Source organism: Rhododendron vialii, chromosome 5a (assembly GCF_030253575.1).
Source record: "Rhododendron vialii isolate Sample 1 chromosome 5a, ASM3025357v1".
Lineage (NCBI taxonomy): Eukaryota > Viridiplantae > Streptophyta > Magnoliopsida > Ericales > Ericaceae > Rhododendron > Rhododendron vialii.
Window position 1 is genome coordinate 26,654,396 of NC_080561.1, and position 26,229 is coordinate 26,680,624.

The 26,229-nt window shown below is 44.2% G+C and overlaps 1 protein-coding gene and 1 long non-coding RNA gene across 2 annotated transcripts; one reads left to right on the forward strand and one right to left on the reverse strand.

Moving 5' to 3' along the window:
- Positions 1–1,176: 1,176 nt before the first annotated feature.
- LOC131325611 (uncharacterized) lies at positions 1,177–10,206 on the reverse strand. Its single transcript, XM_058357947.1, has 4 exons — positions 10,008–10,206; positions 2,239–2,576; positions 1,827–2,028; positions 1,177–1,398 (listed from the first exon to the last, which is right to left on the reverse strand). Exons 1-4 carry the CDS (start codon positions 10,018–10,020, stop codon positions 1,388–1,390), a joined length of 564 nt encoding a protein of 187 aa, XP_058213930.1. The 5' UTR covers positions 10,021–10,206; the 3' UTR covers positions 1,177–1,387.
- Positions 10,207–13,247: 3,041 nt separating this feature from the next.
- Positions 13,248–25,310, forward strand: LOC131325612 (uncharacterized). Its single transcript, XR_009199757.1, has 2 exons — positions 13,248–13,358; positions 24,606–25,310. It is a non-coding gene; the product is annotated as an uncharacterized LOC131325612 (long non-coding RNA).
- Positions 25,311–26,229: the final 919 nt, after the last annotated feature.

Here is a 26,229-nt window from a genome sequence, read left to right on the forward strand (position 1 = left end):
GAGTTAAGGATACTTGCTGATGCAGTGACGAGGAATGTGGAGTTCGATCCTATCAATAATGGAAAGCAAAATTGCGAGGTAAATTACTAACCATCCAGCATGCTGTTCATGTGCTCCTTGAATTTTCAATATATTCGCTGAATCCATTCCCTTGGTGCTTCAAATACTCCATGATCGTAGCTGACGTCAACTCCATCTGCTTGTTTGACTCTGAAAGCACATCTATCTTTTGCTGTTGTGCTTCCCTTTCCTTTTGATATTCTTGTACCAGCGACTCAAGATGCGATACGTATTGACTGTTGGCTGCAGATGCAATAGTGGTTCTAAGAGATGAGGAAGGCCTCATACCCAATCCTTTAATGTATCCTGATTTTGCCTTGAGCAACTTGATTGAAAGCTCCTCTTGTGTGATCGGTGTCGTCATACCAGCCTCAGTACAATGTTCAGCCTCTACCTCTATGATCTTCCTCTTTTAAAATGTAAAACAACATAAAGTAATAAGATTTAAGCTTCAGATACTTTAGCAACTAAAGCAAATAACCAAATATACGTACATAGTTCTTCTCGGATTCTTCAGAGATTCACATTTTTGTATCTTCATTGAAGTGGGTAGATTTGTAAACTTCTTTCAAGTCCGGCACATGATTCCCATTGGTTTGCATCTGATCGATTAATTTTTGAATCAGTAAGTAGATTAAGCATATTTCATTCTAACAACTACAATATAAAAAAACTCACCATTGCAGCTACCCTCACTGGGATGGACTTCGAACAACATCTATGTTTGAACTTCATTTCGCTCCGGTTCTTTATGTTTTTAGTTGATTTGTTCTAAAAAAAATAGCCAAAAAAAAGAGAGCAGAAACAAGAACTGTAATTGATTAATTGCCCCTAGCGTTACAAGCCGAAAAGAAAAGTACCATGCAAAAAACATAACCAACCCAATCAAACTTGTTGAAACAATTTTTCCACATGTCCTATACAAAATGAAACCAAAATAAGCTCAGGTAAAAAGCAATGTCATGAATCAGTGATTGAAAGTTTGTGCATGCATTTCCACAGAAATGAAACTGCAACTTGTGCATTTCCATTAAATATGTTGAGGTATAAAGGAAACTAAACATATGCACTTCACTGACCTGAAAATAAATTAGTTTGTGCATGCACTTCACTGACCTGAAATTTGGTATCACTCCATTTCTTATCAATTAGATCGATCCACTGTTCGTGACTGACGCCAGATGGTGGGTGGCTTCTGGCATACTCTACCCCCTTAGTACTCTTAAGCTTCTTGTACTTTCTGTAAAGCATATGGGTGTAATCACTCAGTCTATGCCCAAATTGTCTTGCCACTGCCTTCTCAATATCTATGGGATCTCCCTCCAAGTTAAATCGATCCTGCCAAAGCCAATAGCAAAGGTATTGATTAATATGAATTGCGATTTAAGTAAATAAGAAAATATTGTAATTACCTTAATGCGTTGAAGCATAGGTGCCTTCATACTTTCTTCTGCAGCTTTCCATCTACGGATAGTAAGATCTTCCAAATTTGTCCGAACCTCTACACCAATCTGTGTGGCAAGTTTACAAGCATACTTCCCGACAGGTGCACAAAAACATTGTGGGATGGGAACAACAAGCTTTCCTTCTTTGTCGAATATGTGCTAAACCATTAAGCCTCGTGTAGGGCCACGGATAGGTCTATCAGTAATTGTTGTTATAATGAAGCTATATAGTAAGTGCCATGCTTGAGCAAAAAAAATAAAGTGCCAAAAGTAGTGCTTAAATATACTGTCAAAAGAAAAATGTAAACGTTTAAAGCTTACCGACAGGTGCTACAAAGGGGGCTGCCTGAATCTCCTGCTCAGCATCAAGAGGTTGTGGAGGTTGGGTACCCACATCTGGATGTGGGGTCGATCGGGTCACCCTCTCACGGATGGGGCTCACATCATGTTGGTTTCTGGTAGGTGCTTGTTGAAGATGTGATGTTCCAGGGCGCATTTGAGGTACCACTTGCATCCTTACAACCTAAAATACCAAGAGACAATGCAAAAGTATGGAGCATGAGTAGAAGAAACTTTGATGATAAAAAAAAGTATAAGTAGAAACTGATAAAGGATGATAACATACGTCCATTGACTTGATAATGTATGAAAACATAAGCATGATAACACATGCGGTCAAGTAATAAATGAAGTTGATTTTATTATTGATATATTATGTGCAGCCATAGAGTACCTCTTGCTGAAAAGAGTCATCAGACTGATCAGAGTCGTAATCACTACCATCCTCATTACCAGGTGAGCTGTCACCATCTGCCTCAGCCCTGATTAGTTTGTCATTCCTCTTCATAGGTACGTAATGAACGAAACCACTTAAAGAAGCTGGTATATGCTTGAACCCCATGGCTTGCACCCTCTTTTCATTCTCTTTGACTTTGTTGTTTCTCATCCTCTCATGTTCGTTTTCATTCTCCTTGACTTTGTTGTTTCTCTTCCTCTTGTAACCATTTTGCTTCTGTTTTGCGAGGTCGCCTGGTTTCACCCATTGTTTATCGCTTTTGGACATGTTATGCACTATAAAAATAAACAGACAGATCATAATGTAGAGAAAGACAATGATCCCAACTAGACACGGATTAATATTTTCTTTGGATTAACAAAAAAGTACATAACATAAACATTTGCATAGACAGCTTCATGAGTTCCACACGATTACTAATTACGAACAGGAAGACAAGGACATTCATTCACATATTGACATCAATAACTTCACGAGTTCAAAACGATTACTAATCATCAACAAGAAGACACAAACGTTCATCCATATATAAAGCATAGCAGATAAGTTAAATATCATAATCCATATCAACATCCATATCATCCTCAAATATTTCTTGCTCTTCATCAGCTTCTGCCTCTACATTGTCTTGCAATATTCCATCTGATGGCACTACCCCCGAAATTATCTCAGCATCAACATCATCCCTATGACATCGGATATCGCCTTGAATGTCAATTGGCACAGCTGATCCCATGTTCTCTTGTTGGAACGCATCACCAGATTCTGGGGCATGAAATGTTTCACCACTACCCACCTCTGGTACATCAAACACACCCCTTTGTTGGACCCGTTCCACGACTTGCCAAGGTTCACCCCATTTTGTATCTTTTAGGTAAAACACTTGCTTTGCTTGACTTGGCAGAATAAATGGATCAGATTGAATAACATCAATGCTAGTGCAATATGTGTCAGTTCGTATTGTTCTATTTCTACCGGTATTGTTTGTATTATACCATTCACATTGAAACAATATTACACTGTTCTGACACATATAATCGAGTTCCCAAACTTTGCTCAAGTGGCCATAAAAGTTATGCATTTTCCCATCATAGTTCCCTTCTGCAAGCAAACCACTATTCTGACTCGTTCGCCGATCATCTAGTTCTCTGGTATGAAACCTTACACCATTAATTATGCAACCTGAGTACTCTTTCACTAGCAAATTCGGACCATTAGCTAGCGACCATAATTCATCGGTTGCCTCTGGTGACTCCTCAACCCTCAATGCATTTAACTACCACCACATGCAAGTTGAAAATAATAAGTAAGGTCAGCTATAATACAACTTGATAGTATTTAGCGCATAATGAAATCAGTAAACATCTTACTCTCTCTTTGAACCACTTAGGAAATTCTTCCTGTTGTGTACGTGTTATGTCATGCCCACTTGGAACTTGTAATTGATTCTTGTGCTCCCTACTCAAAAGAATGTGATTACTAGGTAAAATGCTATTAATATGCAACATCAATACTATTGAGAAGGGCAAGCATAAAAAAGAACACGTGAAAAACATACTCTAAATACTTCTCCACCTCAGGACTATTGTACAACAAGAACCAGTGACCCTTATGACGAAGCTCCTGTGACATCTCACCATCCCTTGTGACTTGCCCAATAGGACGAGCTGTTTCCGTGAACACTATCAAGCCTTTGCGCCTATCGCCCAAATCTTCATTCCTTTCATGTCGATTATGCACAGTTTCGATCCCATCAAGATACATTATGCAAAAAGTTAAACACTCCTTGACAATATATGCCTCTACAATGGAACCTTCTGGTCGGGCTCGGTTTGAAACGAACTTTTTTAAAGTTCCAAGAAACCTTTGGAGAAAATAAAGTCAGAATAAGATTATATATGCCATTTGAATTTTCAACACAATTATTGATTCAACAAGATTACTGTTCAATCGGGTACATCCACCGATATTGCACCAGTCCTCCGAGAATAGCCTCACGCGGCAAGTGAATTATTAAGTGGACCATCACATCAAAGAAGGCTGGAGGAAATATTTTTTCAAACTTGCACAAGATATGGATCGCACGCTCCTCTAATTGTTCAAGTTTGCTTCGTGTCACTGTCCTAGAGCACAAATCTTGGAAAAAGGTACCTAATTCAAATAGTGCTATGCTAATTTCCTTATCCACAAATCCACGCATTCCAATTGGAAGAATTCGTTGTATGAGTACATGGCAATCATGGCTTTTCAACCCAGTTAACTTTCCATTTGAAGTATTCACACATTTGGATATGTTTGTTGCGTAACCATCCGAATACTTGACAGATTTTAAGAATTCAAAGAAAGCCTACTTCTCTTCTGAGGTCAAAGAAAAGCTCGCCCGAGGCTTGGCATATGATCCATTGGGACATTCTGTAAGCCATAGGTCTTTTCGTATGCCCCTATCTTGCAAGTCCCTTCGTGCCTTGTCTGTGTCTTTGTTCTTTCCCTCAATGCCCAACATTGTTCCATAGATATTCTCACAAACATTTTTAATCACATGCATGACATCAATGTTGTGTCGGAGCTTTCTGTTTTTAAAGCCTAATAGCTCATACAAGATGCTTAGTTTTGTCCAATTTGGTGCAAAACGAGGCCTTTTCTTCTCTCTTGGATCTTTTCCGAACTCAACCAATGGTAAAGAATCCAACTGTTGTTGTATTTTTTCCGCCGGTATCTCCAAGGATCTCTTTCGCTTCTCTTGTTTACCATTGTAAGCCCCCCTCTTTCGGCGTTCGGGGTGGTTCTCAGGTAAGTAGGCTCGATGGTTAATGTATGCTGTCTTACTCCTCAAAGATTCAAAATATGGTTCATCGTTGTAAGAGTAGCATGAAAAATGACCCTTCGTTCTCCATCCTGACACGTCACCAAATGCAGGCCAATCGTGAATTGTGAAAAATAATGTTGCACGTAACTTAAAAGTCTCCCCACTTGAGGCGTCGTAAGTTAATGCACCATTTTTCTCCAACTCCTTCAACTCGTCCATCAAAGGCCGTAGATAAACATCAATATCAATTCCTGGTTGCTTATCCCCAGGAATAAGCAATGACAACATGAAAAATGGCTCCTTCATGGCTAACCAAGGTGGCAGATTATAAGGAATAAGAATGACAGGCCACATGCTGTAGGAGTTGCTCATATTCCCAAAAGGATTGAACCCATCAGTTGCAAACCCTAGCCTCACATTACGAGGGTCTTGGGCAAACTCAGGATGTTGCAAATCAAATTCCTTCCACTCATCAGCATCCGTAGGATGCCTCCATTTCTCCCCATCCACACGTTTCTCCTTGTGCCATTTCATGTCATTGGCTGTCTTCTCCTTCATGTACAATCTTTTCAACCTAGGAGTTACAGGAAGATAACGCAACACCTTATTGGGAATCTTTTTACCCCTGCCACGATTGATTTTGTACCTAGATGTATTACACTTTGGACATTTATCTCGCTTTGCATTCTCCTTCCAAAAGAGTACACAATCTCTCTCGCACACATCAATGAGCTCATACGACAAACCCAACTCACTTAGTATCTTCTTGGCTTCCTAAGTTGACTTAGGAACCAAATTACCTTATGGTAAAAGTCTAGAAAGGAATTTTAAGAGCCTATTAACAGAAGAATTGGTCCAACGGTTCATTACCTTCTCATTAAGCAACTCAATGACAAACTTTAGCAAAGTATAATCTGTACCACCCGGTGGGAACAACTCACGTTGGGCATCATTCAACAATTTATCAAAGTTTCGCACTTCCTCTCTTTGGGTCGTATCCATTGAGTCCGCTCTTATTCGGTCTTCCACCAAGGCATTGATGCCGCAGAGATTCCCCACCTCGTAGTTTCCCGTCTCACAAGGATGCACAGTATCTGATACACGTGGTTCCCCGTGTTCATGCCAAGTAGTGTAACTTTGCACAATTCCATATTGAAACAAATGAAGGTGCACTTCTTGAAGATTTTGTCGGCGACAGTTCACACATTTTCGACACGGGCACAAAATATTACCTTGCCGATCACCAACAGCTGTTGCATTTTCAAGAAATGAATTGACGCCATCGAAATAAGGCTGACTTGTTCTACCATGAGCGGTGTTGCCCAATTTCATCCAACTCTTGTCCATTACTAAATGCAAAAGCATGGTCAGGGTTGAGTTGTCAAAGTCATACTAATTGTGTCATGCATCAAATATTATCATGCATCAAATGTTATCATTTCTATCATTTTTATTTTTATCAATAATTAACGCTTCTCTATTGATACAAATTTGAACGACGCCTAACAACTCTATGGTGCCAATAATTGCCAATTGAGCATACTTTTTGAGTTTCCAATCTCCTTCTATGATTGGTGAAATAGACAAAGGAATATGAACAAGAGAACAAGTGAGTGCATTGTATGTTGGAGCATTAAGATACAGATCCAACCTTTTCTCCTAATTTAATTTGCCCCAAGTATGAGCCAAAAGTGACTATAGTAAACAAAGCCAAATATAACAAAATGAAATTCGGTACAAGCCATTGAATCTGGACTAGTGCAATGGCAATATAAGGGTAGAAAATATGTATTTGAAACCAGTAACCTACATTCGAGTAGAATGTAAAGAAAGTCAAATATCACAATAAAAGACTTATACATACACATATAGGTAGAATAAGACACCAAAACTCCACATGAAATCAATACTTTGTAAATGAATAAGCTATCAAGTAACAACACATGGAGGTATCAATTATTTTGCCCAATAGAACAAACACCAGAAGCAATTTCCTTTAATTAACCAAGTACAACATTTTTATTTTAACTCCCATACCTCACTTTTTGATCTTTTGAAGTCAACTTCTATTCAAGAACCGAAAACATAAAATACACATGACAACATAGGGACTGAATCCTATGAGCACAAGTCATAACCAAATCTCCATGTCAAATAAGAAATATAAGCATCAACCCACACCCCTATAGGATATTATTGAGTGTCACATGGCCATCTCCCCCTCTCCCACAACCTAAGTCACATAATGCACGGGACCTTGCAGGAATGTGATAAGGATTGTGAAAGCATCTTTGAAAAACTTTTCAAACTATTAAAAAATACAAGAGCGAGAATCAAGTGTGCGAACAAAGAATGAGAATTAATTGCGCAGCTGTGGAGCGAGAATTTAGATCACGAATGTAAAAACCGATTGGGGTAGGCAAGGCATATACTAATGGGCCACATGCAAAGTCTTTCTAAAATGGGATCTATCAATTGAAGGCCCACAGAGTTGAATAGATTGTGTTGGAAGTGTAAAGGACTGGGGGTCTAACTGCCTTAACTTTTACAAGCTTTCAACTTGTAAGCTACCGGAACCGAGAAAACCACTAACAAAAATTCATCGAATCAAATACTCCAATAAGCAACCCACATAATAAATTCTCAACCGTCTGATCCGTCGATTCCTAGAAAGAACACCCTGTTCCAACTTTGTGAATTCACGTTGCAGTAGGACAAAAATAGATTGCATGGTAGAAAAAGGGTGTGAAAAAAATTACCGAAGAAAGATTGTTTAGTGCCCGGCCCGATTAATGTCCAAAAGCTCTTTCAGCACTGATAAGTTTGATTTCCACCCTAATTTGTATGGACTCCACAGTACTACTCCTATAATGTATTGAATACTCTGTCATGGTATAGGGCTTGGACCATTAAAACCGCAGTCCAATTTTATGTGGCAGAGACTTGTAGTTAGTAGTTTCAAGTATGCTATTCACTGATACTATACCACTCTACATAGTTATAATCGAATAATATGGGGATGGCTGAGTTGAAATTTATAATACTTGAATAATATAGGGATGGGCGAGTTGAAATTTATAATTGAAGGAAGATTACAATGAAATGATTTTTAATTATCTCTCTCTCTCTCAGAAAGAAGAGCATAGAAGAATTATGCAATAACTGCAGTTTTTCATGTTGAGCATTTGTGAAAATTAATCATACTAAATTTAGAGCATGTGAAGGATGTTATACGGCTTGAGATTATTTTTGGTTGACACTGGTGATTTTCCGAACATCGCTGCCTAATTGAACCATGAAATCTTCTGCCACATATTCCATGGGAGTTCTTGAGGAATATGTTATGACATTATTTTGTTTTGGATCCCTGCTGGCTTATGAAGCTGTTAATTCAAGGCTAAATGATTCCCTTGTGTGTTAAACTGTTAATTTTAGTTGGTGTAACAGGAGAGTAAATGGAGGCTCCCTTCCCCACCCACCCCTGGTTTCCTTTCGCCCTGTGTTTTGTGACTTGGTGTCCCTTTGACCTTTTAATATTTGCCTTTCCAAAAAAAAAATGCGTAGCTTTTTCTTCTCCTTTTTTTTTTTTTTTTGGCTTCGAACATCTGATATTATCTTCGGTGTCTCATGTCTACACAAAGGTGGGATGGCTGGGATTGCAACCCAACTGGTTAGTGGGGTTGTGAAGTCCCTTTTCACTGGACACCCAGGCAATTCATAGCTTATAGACTTATTCCATAGCTTGAGCTCTATGACTGGCTCGTGAAAAAACTCTAGATATAACAGGGGTATTTTTAAACCATGTAGTTCAAATCATTTAACTAACTACAATAGCCTATTGGGCTCTTGTTATGTCGGTATAATGTGCTATAACTCTGCAACTCTTGGCAATTACCGTTAGTTATTGAATCTGATATTCCCTAATCTTTTGCAGCCTGCAGTTTATGTGGCAGAAAGTGCAATCAGCTCAGGAACGGCAGGTTCTTCTGCTGATGGAGCAGAGAAGACATTAGCCATCGTCAGTGGCCTTGCCGTAATTGCTATTGTCGCAGCATCATTGATACTGCTTCAAGTTGGAAAGAAGCCACCTAAGATTCAAACACTGGAATACTCTGGGCCATCCCTTAGTTACTATATCAACAAGTTTAAACCAACGGAAACGCTCCAAGCTTCAGCATCAGTAGAAAACGAAACTTCAGTATCTGTACAGCCAGAAAGTGAGAATGCCCCTGAAGTTTCTGAGGTTCTGGCGGAATCTGTATATCAACCGGATGCTTCAACTTCAAGTTCTAATGTCTCTTAAGGAATTTAAGCTGCTGGTTTTCTTTATGTTGATAAGCCTCCTTAAATAGTTTTTCTGTTATACTGTCTATTGTAAAAGACCTCGAGGATTGATATATGATTCACAGCACCTCTTCAGTTTGTCAATGGCAGTCTACTATATGCTTAGGCCATGATTGTTTGCCTGGATGGGATCAAAGGATAATTGCTCAGATCCTACTACACAGTTAGGTAAATATTTCTAACAGTCATCAAACTTAAGATTTGGGAGAGAAAATTCAGGGGTACCCGCTTAATTTTTCTAATCTCTACTTCCACTTCAGTTTACATCTCTATTCGTAAATCTGACTCCTCATATTCTAACGAGAAGCTTTTCAAAAAAAGAGGATGACCACGAAAAGAAAACAAAATTAGTTGCTCGGTCGGTCATATAAGATCGAAGGGGTTTTGGTGACTATAGAATGGAGAAATACTAACAAATAAGTCCATATATATACAACGATCCATGTGCAAACATATACAAACAAGATTATGAGACCTTTGCCCCAAATAATTACAACAAATCAACTGGGTTTAGGATCTTTGGAGGAAGATATGGAAAAGACAGAGAGAAACTTACCACCATATCTCATGTACGTGAAATCTTAGACTCGAGCGATTAGAAAGACAAGTAAAACCCTGTTGTGCTTCTTGATGCTCCAATCAAAAAATAGTTCAGCGGGGCGAGCTATGGCGGATTTGTCGAAGTTTTCTCTGCAAGCACTTCATCAGATGAGAAGAGAGAGAGAAGCGGTGGGTTACGAGGGATGAGGAGAGAGAAGGAAATAAGTAGGAGTATTCCCTTTATTTATGCCTAAACGATGCGTTTTATGGCTCTTTTTTGTCTGTTTTCTTTTTCAGTCCCGCCAATATGTATTTGTTGGGATGCCGCCAAAATATTTAAGGTATTTGGGATCCCGCGAAATTATTAAAGGGAAACGGCGAGGAAAATTTCTTTTTATCGCTAACATGAAAATTGGAACTGATAAATGGCGAGGAAAAATAGAATTTTGTCGTCAAAGTTGTTCGAACCTAGACGAACAAAAATTTCCTCGCCTAATTAGACCTGCTCCCTTCAAATAGTGACGAAATTTTTTTTTCCTTGCAAATCACATAATATTTAAGGTAAATAATAGTTTTTCGTCACCAATTTTCGTCATCTTAGACCACTTTTGTTGTAGTGTATAAATAATAATAGTGACTCAGATGGTGAGGATACTATTATTTACAGCTAAGTGTATACCATTACCTAGCCCCATGACCCATTGTTCCGTTATGAATTACCTCAGATGGTGAAGTAATTCACACAACAATTATCATAGACCTATCCTTTAAGGAAGTCTGTACCGATGAGGTCATAATTAAATTAATTTTGCCGATGGGGGGGAAGGTTCTAAAACCATCACACAAAATTAATTACACCATCTACATCCTAGTAATGGAGACCGTGGGATTTATAATAATAAACTCCCTCTCCCATTTAGTTATTTAAAAAAAAAATTTGTGAGGGTTATCAAAATTTTTGAGTTTGCAAAAAACGTGATTTAGGTCAAATGCCATATATTACCATGTTGTCCCAATATGGTAAACTATCACATATGCAAACACTCATGGAAACATGCATAAACATAAATAAGGAAACATAATAAAATAAGCATCCCAACTATTATGGTCAAAGATGCAATCCTTGAGTAACAAGGAATCCTTCCAAACATGAAATCCTTAAGCAATGAAGAGTCCTTCCAAACTTGAAATCCTTCGGCTATACTTGTGTAGAAGACTTAGATAGTTTGAATCAATCAAGGAAACCAAAATCCAACCGTGCTTAGGCAAGAAATTTCGGATTTAACATATTCCCGCGTAAACTGCATAGCCTTCAATATTTTGGCCATATCTTCTTTATCTGACCTCCAATTGAAGTGATTCAAATTGGGTTGGATTCGAAATGCAATTATCTACAACTTTCGTGAAGAACAGATTTTCTAATTCCAATGTTTACTGGGTCGAAATAGCCCTGCAATCAGACCCTATGAATCTGAAAAAAATCTGTTGCGAGCCAAACAACTTGTATCTTTTGTATCTACCATCTTCGATCTCTGAATAACTGTCGAATGCTATTACAATCGAAGAAACATACAAATATTGATCTTATGCCTCCATTGGAGTTCACATGCTACGTTAAGTATTACAACCATGAAAAATAATCGTGGCACCCAATAAATAACACATGCTACGTTAATTATTACAATCACGAAAAATAATTGTGGTACCCAATAAATAACAATAATCACGAAAAAAATTATCGTGGGATCCAATCACATAAAATCAATAAAAATCATGTGACCATAATAGCTGGGTAAGAACGCTGCAAAACAAGGGTTAGCACAGTTCTACGTTCTACCATCTATAACCTACGGATAACATGGCATGTTTAATCCATTCACGTGATTACAGCTGGCTCTGATACCACTGTTGGGAAACCGAATCCCCAAGACCCCGTAATGACGTGTACAGATTAGACAACAAAAAATTGTAAAAATCCTACAAAGCGGAATTAGGGTTCTACCTCAACTCTCTGCGATACGAACGCTGGTTGAACTTGTTATAGCACGTTTTGCTATAAACCACAAATACTACTCGACCGTACCTTACGATCTTCTATCGTATTCCCCGCACGTTTACTCTCTCTAAGCCTGCCTCTATTTACTGAATAATAATAAAAACATCCATTACACCTAGAGAGCATAACGTGTATATATAGGGCTACGATAGGGACCTAAAGAGTAATAAGTCTGGACTCCCAGTGTAAATAAGAAAAAAACTAATCGTGCCAGGATTCTATTTCTTAGGGCGCTGCTATTCGCAGCCCTCTATTTACTCCCATAGCCCGTTAAAAATTTTCAATTATACTCGACAGTTAGTTACCGAAATTGAGATATATTTTCAGCGTCCAATTACCGAAATATAATATTTTTTTCAACAGATGTTTACCGAAAATGCATGTTCGGCAGTTGTTTACCGAAAGTTGAACATATTTTCGACATGTAGTTACCGAAATATAATCTTGTTTTCAACAGCAATTTACCGAAATGTTATTTATGATTTTCAACAATCATTTACCGAAATTTAGTGGGCTACGGGAGTAAATAGAGGGCTGCGAATAGCGGCGCCCATTTCTTATTTCACTAATTATAATTCACCCCACTATAGAATTATAATTGCACTCCCGTCCCTATCTCAATTATATTACGAGTTTCATGATATTAAATACTTATTAATCTCCCCACGTTAAGATTACAGATACCCGCTGATTAAATTAAATTAAATTACTAACAGTAATGACATACTATCTTTCAATTTGTGTTGCTTTATCATTTGATTAATATCTTTTTATTTGGATCTTTCATATTTCGTCTAATTTCATTCATGGTTATGTTTGGTTTTTGTTCTCTCCGCATGAATTTGTCTGTTTTGTCACAAGCATACTCTGTTTGGTTTGGGTTTTGAGGGAGGTTTTGAGGGTAATTAATAAGCGGAGGGAGAAATAGAGAAATGAAAGTGTAATAGTTGAAGAGAAAAATTATTGGGATCCATGCGCTAGGATAGGAGTTGGTTCTAGAGAGCCAAAGTGAACACAATCTTTTGAAGCTTTTTGGCCTTTTAAGTCAAAAGGGCAAATTCTTGGATGTATAGTGTGATGCTATGAAGCATTTGATATTTCATTAGTGTGATGCTTCATCTGGTATGCTCAAATCATCGTATGGGTGTGTCAAATTTCTGCTTAAAATCCCTTATTTTGATGGTGTTTGATCCATAGTTAATTAGGTGTAGATTTTTTAGATGATTGAACTTCTTGTTATTTTTAAGGCTGCTTTAGTGCTATTACAGCCAGTAGGTTCTAACACACTTTCCTAATATTAATTTTGTTTTGGTGTTGTGGAGGCTTCGGTCATGGTCTCGGTAATCTAACCGGACCACCATTAACCGAGGCCTCATATTAACACGGGCCTGTGTATATCCTTCTGTTTACCCGGTTGATATCGAGTCTCCTGTTCACTCTTCGGATAAATACCGAAGTGTGCATTCCGTTAAAGCCTCTTGGAAGAATGTTGCATAGCAGGAGGGGACCAAGAGCGACGCGTGGCGGAAAGGATCAGAGGGGTCAAGTCTGGCCATGTGCTTCGTAACCGTCTTATCCGGTGCGTCATTTATGACGTCACCCGAGGCGGTTACCTAAGCGTGACCTCCACGCACTAGCTTGGAGCCCAAGTTAACCTAGATCTATAAATACAAAGGGATACTCATCTTTGAGAGGTATGCCATCTTACCCTAACCCTAGACCTAAAAGCATCTCTCCTTACATCTAACTTGATCGTCGGAGGGTCACTAGGCTATTCCAGCCTTAGTGACTTGTTGCAGGGTCAGCGGCGGAGGAACGGAGTAGCGGAAGTGAAGTACTAGTTCAGGCGAAGGTCCCTCCTTCTAAATCGAACCCCTACAATTGGCGACTCTGCTGGGGACTTAGCCATCCTTTCAACTTTAACCTCCCCCCTTCTGCTCCGTTAAAACATCCAGAATCAAACATGGTGGAGATCGACGACACACATCACGGTGGTACCGCCCACGGGCTCGGTTCCCTCGTGGACCACAGCCTGGCTTCTGGCGGAGCGGCGGCCCTTGGAAAGACTCACATATCCATCGGAGTTGGCGCCGGAGCGTCAGCTCCAGACGCAGGTCCATCCTCCGAGCTCCACTCCTACATCCGCCATCTCGAGCGCAAAATCGACGATCTCACGACGGTCGTGGACCGCGACAGACACGTCGGAGACGAGTTGGCGGAGATCAAACACCTCCTCATCTCCCCATCTCATTCCTCCGGGAGCCGCGGCGGAAGAACAAACCGTCGCACCCCCCCACGCAGTCACGAAGCCGGTCACCTGCTAGAGCACAGACCCCGCCCTTCAGTCAAGGATCGTCTTGAGTCACCAAGAGCGGTGGACACACGAGCCCCAAAAGAAACATCGCGCAGGGACCGTTCTCGCTCTTCTGCGCAACTTCGAAGGAGACCATCGGCCTTTGACAGGCTCGGTGGTGGGAGCGTCTCTGCCTCCTCCACCCACTCCGTCCTTGTGGGCAGGACAGGCCGGGAATCTACCGCTAGCCTCACAAGGGCATCCAGGGGAGATGACGGCCTTGTCGAGATCCAGACTAGAGGATACCGCGAGCGCCTGAAGGGCCCTTGAGCCAGAAGTCCCATCGTCTCGCACCCCGGCGGCGCAAACAGCAGGAGCCCGGTCACCGAGCGCCTCGAGGCTTCCGCTCGGGATAGCTACCGACATCATCGCCAGGAGCGTTTTCCCAGAAAATCGGTTAGTGTCGATCCAAAGAGAAAGGAGCACGAACGATTGGACAAACTCGTCCCCAAGAAGCGTACAGCGACTGAGCATCCAGACGGCCCCGACCGTTCGATCCGACCTCATCGCGATGCGCGACTTGCGCGACTCACGACCTCTCCCTTCACAAGAGAGATCGACTCGGTTACCCCCCCCAAAGGATTCTCCCAACCCAAGTTTGCCAAATATGACGGCAAGACCGAGGCGTACACTCATCTGGTCCAGTATAAAACCGTCATGTCTCTGTTTCTTCGGAATGAACCTTCCGACGACGCTTTCCTGTGCAAAGTGTTTCCAGCTAGCCTCGGCAACCTGGGCCTCACTTGGTTCAATCAACTCCCAGCTCGGTCAATCTCCTTGTTCGACTCCCTCTGTGATGCCTTCATGGCCCGGTTCGTAACGAGCAACAAGCACGAGAAGGAGATCGACTCCCTCTTAGCCCTCCGCAAGAGGAACGACGAAACGCTTCGGCAGTACGCCGGCCGTTATTGGGAGTTGTTCAATGAGATAGAAGGTTGCGACGGTGTCATCTCTGCCCGAGGATTCAAGCTCGGTCTCACCTCCCAGGACGAGCAAGTCTACGACGACCTCGCTCGCCATAAGCCGAACTCTATGAAGGACCTTATGACTCGAATTGAAGGCTGGTGTCAGCTCATCGAATCCAAGGCAGAGAGAGGCATCGGGAAGCCTACAAGTTCAAAGACATTAAACAACTCGGTATCAATACCGGTCCCCGCACCTGTCTCAACACCGAAGAAACAGGTCAACACAATCAAGCAGTCGCCGAGGAGGGGACCGAAGCCAAGCGATTTCAACGCTGAAAAAACCGTCTTCACCATTCCCATCTACCGGATCATCGACCAAGTGAAGGACCAGCCCTTTTTCTCCTTCCCCAATCAAAAGCTCGGAACCGAAAATGGGAAAATCAAGAATCCCATCGTTCGATGCAGTTACCATAGCGAACAAGGTCACTTCACCACAGCATGCAAGCCCTTCAAGGCCTACTTGGAACAGCTTGTTGCTAGTGGCCACCTCGGCAACTTCATCGATCACGAGAAGACGACGGCTCGGGCACAGCGGACCGAAACTAATACCGAGCAAGAAGTACAGACAATCCACGTCATACACGGTCCCTTGAACCCCGAGGCCGCTCGAGTCATCCGGGCAGAGTTGAATGAAGCCTCCTCCTCCAAGCAGGTCATGTTAGTCGGCCCCGAACCAAAGCGCCCCAGAACCGACGACGGCTCCAAATGGACGATAATGTTTACCGAGAAGGATCTCGACCGCGTCCAGCTTCCCCACAATGACGCCCTCGTGGTCACGCTACGCATCGGAAATTTCAACGTCCGTCGCGTCCTCGTAGACCAGGGTAGCTCGGCCGAAGTCATGTACTACTCTCTTTTCAAGGATCTGAAGATTCCCGAGACCGACCTCCGTCCCTCCGAAGTTCCCCTTATCGGCTTCAACGGAGCTCCTGTCTGGCCCATCGGTATGATCACTCTTCCTGTCCGTGCCGGCTCGGTAACGCTTGAAATAGACTTTGTGGTGGTCGACGTCCCTGGCCCTTACAACGCCATTGTCGGTCGAACCTGGCTGCATAGGCTTAAAGCGATTGCCTCCACTTATCACCAAGTGGTACGTTTCATTGGCACTAACGGGCACCAGGAAGACTTGTACGGAGACCAGACCGCTACCAAGCAATGCTACGTCAACGCCGTCCGAAGCACCAAACAGACCTCCCGGGTGAACCTCATTGAAGCCCCCGAAGCCCCTGTTTTGGAGGACGTCGGTAGATCCCCCGACGAAAAAACCGTTGAAGACGTGGTCACCATCCCAATCACGGAGGACGGCTCCCGCTTCTTCCTTGTCAGTTCCTCACTTAGTGATACTGATCGGAATGAGACGGTAGCTTTTCTCAACCGAAACATTGAAGTGTTTGCCTGGACCCCCTATGAGATGCCGGGGCTCGACCCCTCTTTCATCTGCCACGAGCTCAACATCGACAAAGCCAAGCGACCGGTCGTACAGAAGGCACGACGGTCCTCTCCTATTCATTCCGAGGCCGTCATTGAAGAAGTCAACCGACTCCTAAACGCTGGGGCAATCAGAGAGATCCAGTACCCCAAGTGGTTGGCTAACACCGTCGTAGTCAAGAAGAAGAATGGCAAATGGCGTGTCTGCGTGGACTACTCCAACCTCAACGACGCTTGCCCGAAGGACTTCTTTCCTCTTCCCCGTATCGACCAGCTCGTCTACGCCACCTCCGGACACGAGCGACTCAGCTTTTTGGATGCATACCGAGGCTACCACCAGATCGCCATGAGCGAAGGCGATATCGAGAACACCGCCTTCATTACCCCCCGCAGGATCTTCAGTTACCTTGTCATGCCCTTCGGTTTAAAAAATGCCGGAGCAACTTTCCAGCAAATGATAACCAAGATGTTCGAGCGATTACTTGGCGACACTATGCTGGCGTACATTGACGACATGGTGGTTAAAAGTCTTCGCGCCGGTGATCATCTAACTCACCTCGCCGAAGTCTTTGAGATTCTCAAGAACCATAAACTCCACCTCAATGCCGAGAAATGCGTCTTCGGCGTCCGCTCCGGCAAATTTCTTGGCCACCTCGTTTCCCGACACGGTATTGAGGCCGATCCTTCCCAGATTCGCGCTATCAATCAACTCTCGGCTCCCCACAACAAGCGCGATGTTCAGCGTCTAACCGGTATGGCTGCTGCTCTGAATCGGTTTATAAGTCGCTCCTCGGACAAATGTCAGCCATTTTTCGCACTACTAAAGGGCAGCCGACGAAGCTTCAACTGGACAGAAGACTGTGACCGAGCCCTCCAGCGACTGAAGGAGTACCTTTCCACGGCTCCACTCCTCGTCACTCCTCAGAACCAAGAGGACCTGTTCCTCTACCTAGCTGTCTCTCCGCACGCTGTGAGCTCGGTGCTCGTCCGACAGGAGGAACGAGAGCACCAGCCAATCTATTATTCCAGCAAAACCATGACTCCCGCCGAGACGCGATACCTCCCCCTGGAGAAGCTCATGCTCGCCCTCATCTCAGCCTCCCAAAAGCTTGCCCCATATTTCCAGTCGCATCGCGTCATCGTCCTGACCGAGTTCCCCCTCAAATCTCTTCTCCGAAAGGCCGATCTCTCCAACCGAATCTCACAATGGGCCGTTGAGCTTGCCAATTTTGAAATCCACTTTCAGTCTCGAACAGCAATAAAGGCTCAGGTGCTAGCCGACTTCATCGCCGAGCTTACACCGCCCAACGTATCCGCTTCGGCATCAACCCCGAGCACCGAGGCAGTACTCCAGGCCAGCCCTAGTACAGCATGGCAGCTTTTTCACGAAGATGTTTGGAAAATGTATGTCGATGGTGCCTCCAACAGCTGAGGCGCAGGTGCAGGCGTCGTTCTTCTCTCACCCTCCGGTGTCTTGCACGAAAGCTCATTCTCCATCAACTTCCCAGCCTCTAACAACGAGGCCGAATATGAAGCACTTATCTCGGGACTCAAGACTGCCGAAGCCATTGGCATCGAAGAGCTCGTCGTTTACAGCGACTCCCAATTGGTGGTTAACCAACTCTCTGAAGAATATGAAGCTCGGGATGATCGCATGCGTACCTACCTCAGCGCCGCAGTCCAGCTCATTCAACGCTTTAAAGCAATCAGAGTCGAGCATATTTCAAGGGAACAGAACGCCCATGCCGACGCCCTCGCAGGGCTCGCTTCGGCATTCTCATGTACCGGACACCGCTCCATTTCCTTCAATTCAATTGACAAGCCCAGTTTTGAGCTCGAAGATCTACAAAAGTAAGTACTCAACATAGAGCTCGGCCCGAGCTGGATGGATGAAATCGTCTTTTACCTGAGGGAGGACTCCCTGCCCACTGACAAAAAGGAGGCTCACCGACTCCGAAACAAAGCTGCTCTCTTCTGGCTCAATCCCAACGGCAAGCTTTACCGAAGATCATTTATCGGGCCGTACTTATTGGTTGCGCACCCACATCAAGTTCCGGGCATCATCGAAGAGCTTCATGCCGGTGACAGCGGTTGTCACTCCGGTGGACGATCGCTCGCCCACCGAGCCCTCACTCAGGGGTATTGGTGGCCGACAATGAAGAAGGATTCTGAAGAGTTCGTCAAGCGTTGCAAGAAGTGTCAGATGTTCGCTCCCATTATCCATCAGCCGGCCCGGGACCTTAGCCCTCTTACCAGCCCCTGGCCCTTCTCCCAATGGGGCATGGATATCGTTGGAAAGCTCCCTGTCGCTCCGGGTGGATTCAAGTTCCCCTTAACCGCAACCGATTATTTCTGAAAATGGGTCGAGGCCGAGCCCCTGGTCACCATTGAAGAAACAGACGTCATCCGCTTCGTATGGCGAAACTTAATCTCTCGTTTCGGTGTGCCGTTTGCCATAATTACAGACAATGGAAGGCAGTTTACAGGGCAGAAGTACCGGGCCTTGCTTGACGAATACGGTATCAAATGGGACACGTCCACTCCGGCCTACCCCCAGGGCAACGGACAGGCCGAGGCGGCAAACAAAGCAATATCATCCGGACTCAAGCGACGACTCGAGTCACGGCGAGGAAAGTGGGCCGAAGAGCTACCCAGGGTACTCTGGGGCTACCGTACGATGCCTCGGCGATCCACCGGTCGCACTCCTTTCTCCTTGGCATTCGGAATGGAGGCGGTCATCCCACTCCAAGTCGGACTCCCAACAATGAGAACAGAAAATTTTGATAAGTCAATCAACAATAACACCATTGCTTCGGACCTCGATTTAGCCGAAGAAGAACGGGACAACGCAAGGATCAAGCTCGCTTCATACCAACAAGAGGTTGCAAAGGGTTACAACCGAAGCGTGCGCCTCAGGTCATTCAAGCCTGACGATCTCGTCTGGAAAAAAGTGGTGAAGTCCAAAAAGCGAAAGCTAATGCCCAATTGGGAGGGTCCCTACCGAGTTCTCAAGCACCTCGGATCGGGTAACTACAAATTGGAAAAGCTGGATGGTTCCCCCATTGCTAAGTCATGGAATGCAAACAACTTGAAGAAGTTCTACGGATAGTGCTCGGTTACCGAAGCCAGTTTGGTCTTTATTATGTTGCATTTTCTTTTCAAAAATCTTGAAGGCAATCTGCCTATGTATTGACAATACTCCACCGAGTTTTAATGAGAATTATCTCTTCGGCACTATTCGTACACTGATTGTTTAAATTACTTATACTTGGTCCGTTCTTGCCCAGACCATTTTATACCGACTTCAGGGATATTGTTCTCTCATAGGTGATACCCTTGGACAAAATTCCCACCAAGTCGCCCAGGCCTCTTCGGTCGTCTTGATTTCTGGTCACTCGCTCTAAGGATACTCGGCCTCTCTCTCCGAGCCCCTTATACCGACCTACCAGAAATTTCCACTATTCGGACTCGCTGCGTCACGAACCTATGGCAGAAGCCATACCTCTTCGTGACCCCGGCCTACGTCCCTAGCAGTAATACCATCCCGCCTCTGCTCGATAAGTTCATTTCTATTAATACGCAGGGGGCGCGCAAAATCAAAAAATTCATTAAACATATGGTTCTGATTCGGTCAATACCGGCCCTCCTACTAGCTGGGGCTTCGGAACGAGTCACTTTTTCTTGATTAAACATCTTTTTTATGCTTGGCAAAACGATTCGGTTAACGCTTCGGTTAAACTTGTTTCTACAAACTTTTCAAGTCCCACCGAAGCAGGGGCATCATAACCTAAGGAGCAAACCAATCAAACAAGCATTTCAAAGATAAAAACATTCAAGAAAAGAAGAGCATTCATTCACGAACAATAAACAAAAAGGGTACTGCTTCAGTATCAAACGATTACAATCCCTGGAACGGCAAGCTCCAAATGTCCGGAGCCGTCCAGTAAACCGACCATTCAAGCAAAAAATTAAAGTACTTTTCAGAGCTGCGAAGTATAAAGTTCCTATGCTTCATCAGGAAACAGGGGCGCTAAGGTCAGCTTGCTCCTCGGTCGCTTGGGGCTCTTGGTTCGGCACCTGCTCGCTTTCCTCCTCTGGTAGCACGAGCTCTTCAGGAGGGGGCTCAGGCACGGTTCGAAGCTCCGAACCCTCTGGCAGAGTAAGCTTGCTTATCAAGGCCTTGTGCCCGTACCGAAGTCCGTCCAAGAATCGATCTCTGAAGAGCTCGGCTTCTATCTCCCGGACCTGCTTCTTATATTCTACTCCGGCAGCATCCCAGCCTTCATCGTAGCCTTTGTTCCTTGCAAACTCGACCTCCCGGGCTCTAGCAACCCTCAAGGTGTCAGCGTCCTCCTCAGCTTTTGTGGCCCTCCCTTCAGCTATTACCCGCTCCCGGTCGCACCTCTGAAAGTCGGCCAGGTAGAGGTCACAAGTCTCCCTCGCCACTTTCAGGTCGTCCTCTCTCTGAGCAAGGGTTTTCCTCAGCAGCTCTATCTTCTGCTCTCGCGCCTTGCATTGTGCATTCACCGCGAGCACCCGAGCGCCGGCCTACCAACACAATTAAAATTGATCAAAATTCCAACAATCGATCAAGGGGGTAAGAAAAGAAACTTTCAGAAGTAACTTACTTTCAGAAGTGCCTGCGCTATCTCTCCTGTCAGATCTACAGTGCACCCCTCAACAGCTCGGGCGTCCTTCGGAAGAATACACGACCGAAGCAGCCCAAACGCCGTCCCAATGTTAGAAGACGCACTATCGGCGTGATGAATTAGGCGCCCCGAGTAGTGACGAACCTCGAGGGCCCAGGGGACCTCCCTCGCCGGAACACGAGTCCCCGTTTCGGTTCCCCCCCGGCTCTCCACATCTCCCTCGTCTCCTCTGGTTCCTGTCTCTTCTATCAAGATCGGCTCCCCGCTCCTTCCTTTTCCGAAGCCTTCTTCCTCGGTCCGAGCCCTTTTCTCCGGAGGCTCCCGAGGAGAAACAGGGATCACCCTCGAGGTTCCGGCCCCCGGTGAGCCAATCCTGACGCCAGCACCCCGTCCTCGTGGCCTCTGGCGCCGAAGGTTGAGCACTTCTCTTCCGCGACCGCTCGTCTCGCCACTAAGTCCTGTCCTTTCTGGGGTCTCCCGGTCGATTTCTTCTCGAATCACGCCTCGGGGACTAGAATCACCAACTTCGTCTTCTGTCGCCCCAGCTCTTCCTCTCCTACCTTTTCCTCTTCCTTGGCTTCTCCCTTGGCCACGTCCTCGTCCCGCTCGAGAAACACCTTGCTGCCTCGGCTTCTTTTTCAAATAGCCGGTATAGATCGGTTTGTATCCGAGCAGATCAGGTGCATACCGACTCGTAATAGGAATGGCGTAAGCAGCTGTTATTTGCGCTCGGTTAGCCCTTCCCCGAAGCTCTGCAACGATGCCCTCGGCTGAAAGATAGGCAATGGAAGAATCAGTATACAATGAGGAAAGAAAAATGTGCAAACATAATAAAGCTAAAAAGATACTTCTACCGACCAGGAGCCCCGGCTTCGAACTGAACTGTGGTGGCTGTGTCCGCGCTTTCCCCGGGCCCAAACATAAAATTCTCGGTGACCGATACATAAATACTCGCCCACTCTTCCGAGTCGGGAAGATGGTCGATAAGGAATGTGTCGTATCCCGTCCTACAGGAGAGGTAGTGACGGTCGCTCTCCCGGTTAACTCCAACGAGGTATACACCGAAGAGCTCCTCGAGTCCGAACGTGAGGTTGTATTGCCTCCTCAGCTCTATAATGCTCGTGATGATCCGGTAGGAGTTCACCGTAAGCTGAGAAGACGTGAGGGAGAGGGCTCGGAGAACCCTTCAGACAAACTGATGAAGGGGGAATCTAACGCCCCCCTCTGTGATAGCCATCAAGGGGAAGATGAGAGCTCCCTCCCGGTGAGGAAGGTCCTTGGGGTCGCTGTTCGGTAAAATCCGAACGTCAACGTCATGAGGAACGCTGTATACCCTCTTGAATTCAGCATAAGAAGCTGAGGAGCCGTCAAAATACTGGTTTCGGTATGGGCATGGCCTCATCGCCTTCCTGCGTCCCCGTACCTCCTCGGGGGCATCCGCGAATGGACCCGGACCTTGGTTCGAGGTACTTGGGGCTTCCATCTCTTGGGAGTCAAACGTCGTCACCTCACGAGGAGCTCTCGAGGGTTCAAATGGTTCAACGCAGTCGATTGGAGTCTGAAAGAATGCCCTCTCCCGAAGTGTCTGGCGAATGTCCTCGGGAATTTCGATAGGAGAAGAGCCTGAACTACTGGAACTGTCCGAAGAGAGCTCGATGACCATTCGCTTTTGCCTAACCAAGGAAAGGAATACAAAAAACCCGTTAGCTATATGCTCAGGGAAAAATCAAGGTCTAACGCTTGGTGCGGAATGGTCATCGCTCCTCGGAGTCCTCGGGCAATCGTTTCCTATGAAGGCGCTTCCCTCTTGGAAGAATTTCTAAAGATCAGAAGTCCATTCCCTTGGGATCAAGATGAATCTAGGTCTCGGGATGAGTTTTGGCCTCGGGATGAATCTAGGTCTCGGGATGAGTTTAGACCTCGGTAATAGCGTGAACAGCACTGGAGAAGCCCAGCGCCGCCTTGAACCAGACAGCGGCGAGCGGTTGCTCAGCCAGAACAAGCGCAAGAAAACGGCGAAAAACTCAAAAACAATGATCAAAACATGAAGAATAAAGCAAAGAGGTCGACATACCTCAAGTTCGTGCAAGATCTCCCAACCAAAACGATCGAAATCTTGATTGAAAGCTGGAAGTATACGGCGGCGGCGGTTCGACTTCAGAAGTAGAAGAAAAGGTGACGATCTCACCTCTGTCTCTCCTATTTATAATGGTAGAGATGGAAAGCTGCGCGGGAAACGAAGCGTCGTGCATCGAGCCGTTAGATCATCGACACGTGTTATCATCGGACGGCTAGTATCAAGGACTCTGCACCGAGGACAGGCGCCGGATATTCAGACCTTAGGCATGTTGACGCGTGTCACCGAAGCGACGTTTCGTACCAATCAACTGACATGGCACGTGCCGAGGCAGCCTTTTGATTCTGAGACCTCGGCAACAGCTGACACGTGGCTCTTCTCTGGCGCGGGTTGAACGGAATCTACCGAAGCAATTTCACTCTCCGGTTATTCTCTAAAAAAGATCAAGGCCTGATATCTCATACGATGGGATCAAGACCCTGAAGCAGAGGTGCAAAGCTCCAGGGACTTGAGGGGCTATTGTGAAGGCTTCGGTCATGGTCTCGGTAATCTAACCGGACCACCATTAACCGAGGCCTCATATTAACACGGGCCTGTGTATATCCTTCTGTTTACCCGGTTGATATCGAGTCTCCTGTTCACTCTTCGGATAAATACCGAAGTGTGCATTCCGTTAAAGCCTCTTGGAAGAATGTTGCATAGCAGGAGGGGACCAAGAGCGACGCGTGGCGGAAAGGATCAGAGGGGCCAAGTCTGGCCATGTGCTTCGTAACCGTCTTATCCGGTGCGTCATCTATGACGTCACCCGAGGCGGTTACCTAAGCGTGACCTCCACGCACTAGCTTGGAGCCCAAGTTAACCTAGGTCTTTAAATACAAAGGGATACTCATCTTTGAGAGGTATGCCATCTTACCCTAACCCTAGACCTAAAAGCATCTCTCCTTACATCTAACTTGATCGTCGGAGGGTCACTAGGCTATTCCAGCCTTAGTGACTTGTTGCAGGGTCAGCGGCGAAGGAACGGAGTAACGGAAGTGAAGTACTAGTTCAGGCGAAGGTCCCTCCTCCTAAATCGAACCCCTACAGGTGTTAAGAATATTTTTGTGGATTTTAATGTTACATGGATCCTTCTAATATCCAAGTAGTCTGTATCGGACCCTCAACATTCAAGGGTACGAGGTCCTTGTTCAACATATATTGTCGGACATTCACATAGCATGCATCCCTGGTAATTCGAATTTATCAAGAACTGTGCTTTTTTTCTTGGTTAATGTGTCCGACATATCCCTGTCCATGTTTTTTCTCTGTGCTTAATTTTGTTATCTTTCCAATTGTACAATCTGATTGTAAATGTCATAACTTATTGGGATTGGTGGTTAAAATTATGTTTTCTTTGATAGGGTTTGCAAGGATCGGGGTTGAAGTGAAGAGGTGAAGGAATACTCGAAGTGTCTTGGAACCTCTAACAGGCAATGAAGAACATGGTTTTGATATAGCAATAGTTTTTCTAATTTTATTCCGCATCACTTTTCTTGCTTTTGTTTTGTAAGTAATTGGTCTATCAGTGGGGGTTTTTTTTTGGTACACTAGAAAATGAAAAAACAACTAAACTCTCTCGAAAGTCACTCCTCTCATGTCCGCGTTTAGGAGTGGGATTAAGTCGTCGGTCGGGATGATGTGCGACACCATTCTATCTTCTTGATCAACTCCTATGTTAGCAAACATATCCGCGACTTTTTTGGTCTATCAGTGGTTGCCACTATTAAAAAGTGGGAATTCGATTTGAAATTCCATTTGATTATGCATTTTTTTTTTGTTGCTATTAGTATTTGTTCAATGAAAAATTGAGTACATGTAAAAGTGGGAATTCGATTTGAAATTCCATTTGATTATGCATTTTTGTTGTTGTTGTTGCTATTAGTATTTGTTCAATGAAAAATTGAGTAAATGTACTCTCGAGATCAGATAGTTTTGGATTGATTGGTTGTTAATTGTTGAGTTGTGACGCTATACTTTAGCAAGTTTCTTGATCACTAATATCGAGCAAGATATTGCTCGAGGATTTGACTCGAACTTTATCATAGATGCTTTTAATAACATGAAAGAGCGTCAAACACAGATCAAAATGCTTGATTTTAGTAGATAGGATTAAGTAATTATCAATACTACTTTTGCAATCTAAGCTGATATGAGAAACATGTTTTATTTTTATTTTTTTGCACTAGATATGAGAAACGTGTTTAGTTTTATATGTATTGGTGTTATTTTATAATTTTTTGAGTTTGTAAATTTCACATTATTGTGTCTCTTTTTTAAATCTTTTTGATTGTGTATATTCGCCTATGCTACGGGAAGATCCTGGCTCCGTCCCCGTTGACAACCATATGGAGAGTGGAGCCTTATATATGGAGTTTATTATAGCCTCGTAGCATATCAATGTTCTTTGGTGAAGTCGTAAATTTTTAAGATAAGAATGGTCATGGGGTAGGTGTGCTGAGAAATTGTAATTTTGAGCAGGTATTTTTGTTAGTACTACAAGAGGTAACTTAGTGGGAAATTTCATTTTTGACGGGTGAAATGAAAAAGAAAAAGGGAGACTTAGCCAAAGATTTCTCAAATTTTCATTTTTTGAGCTCAAGGACAAGCACTTTTTGCAATCAAACATAAGGACAAATGTGCCTATAAAAATGCCTAAAATCCTAGGGTACTC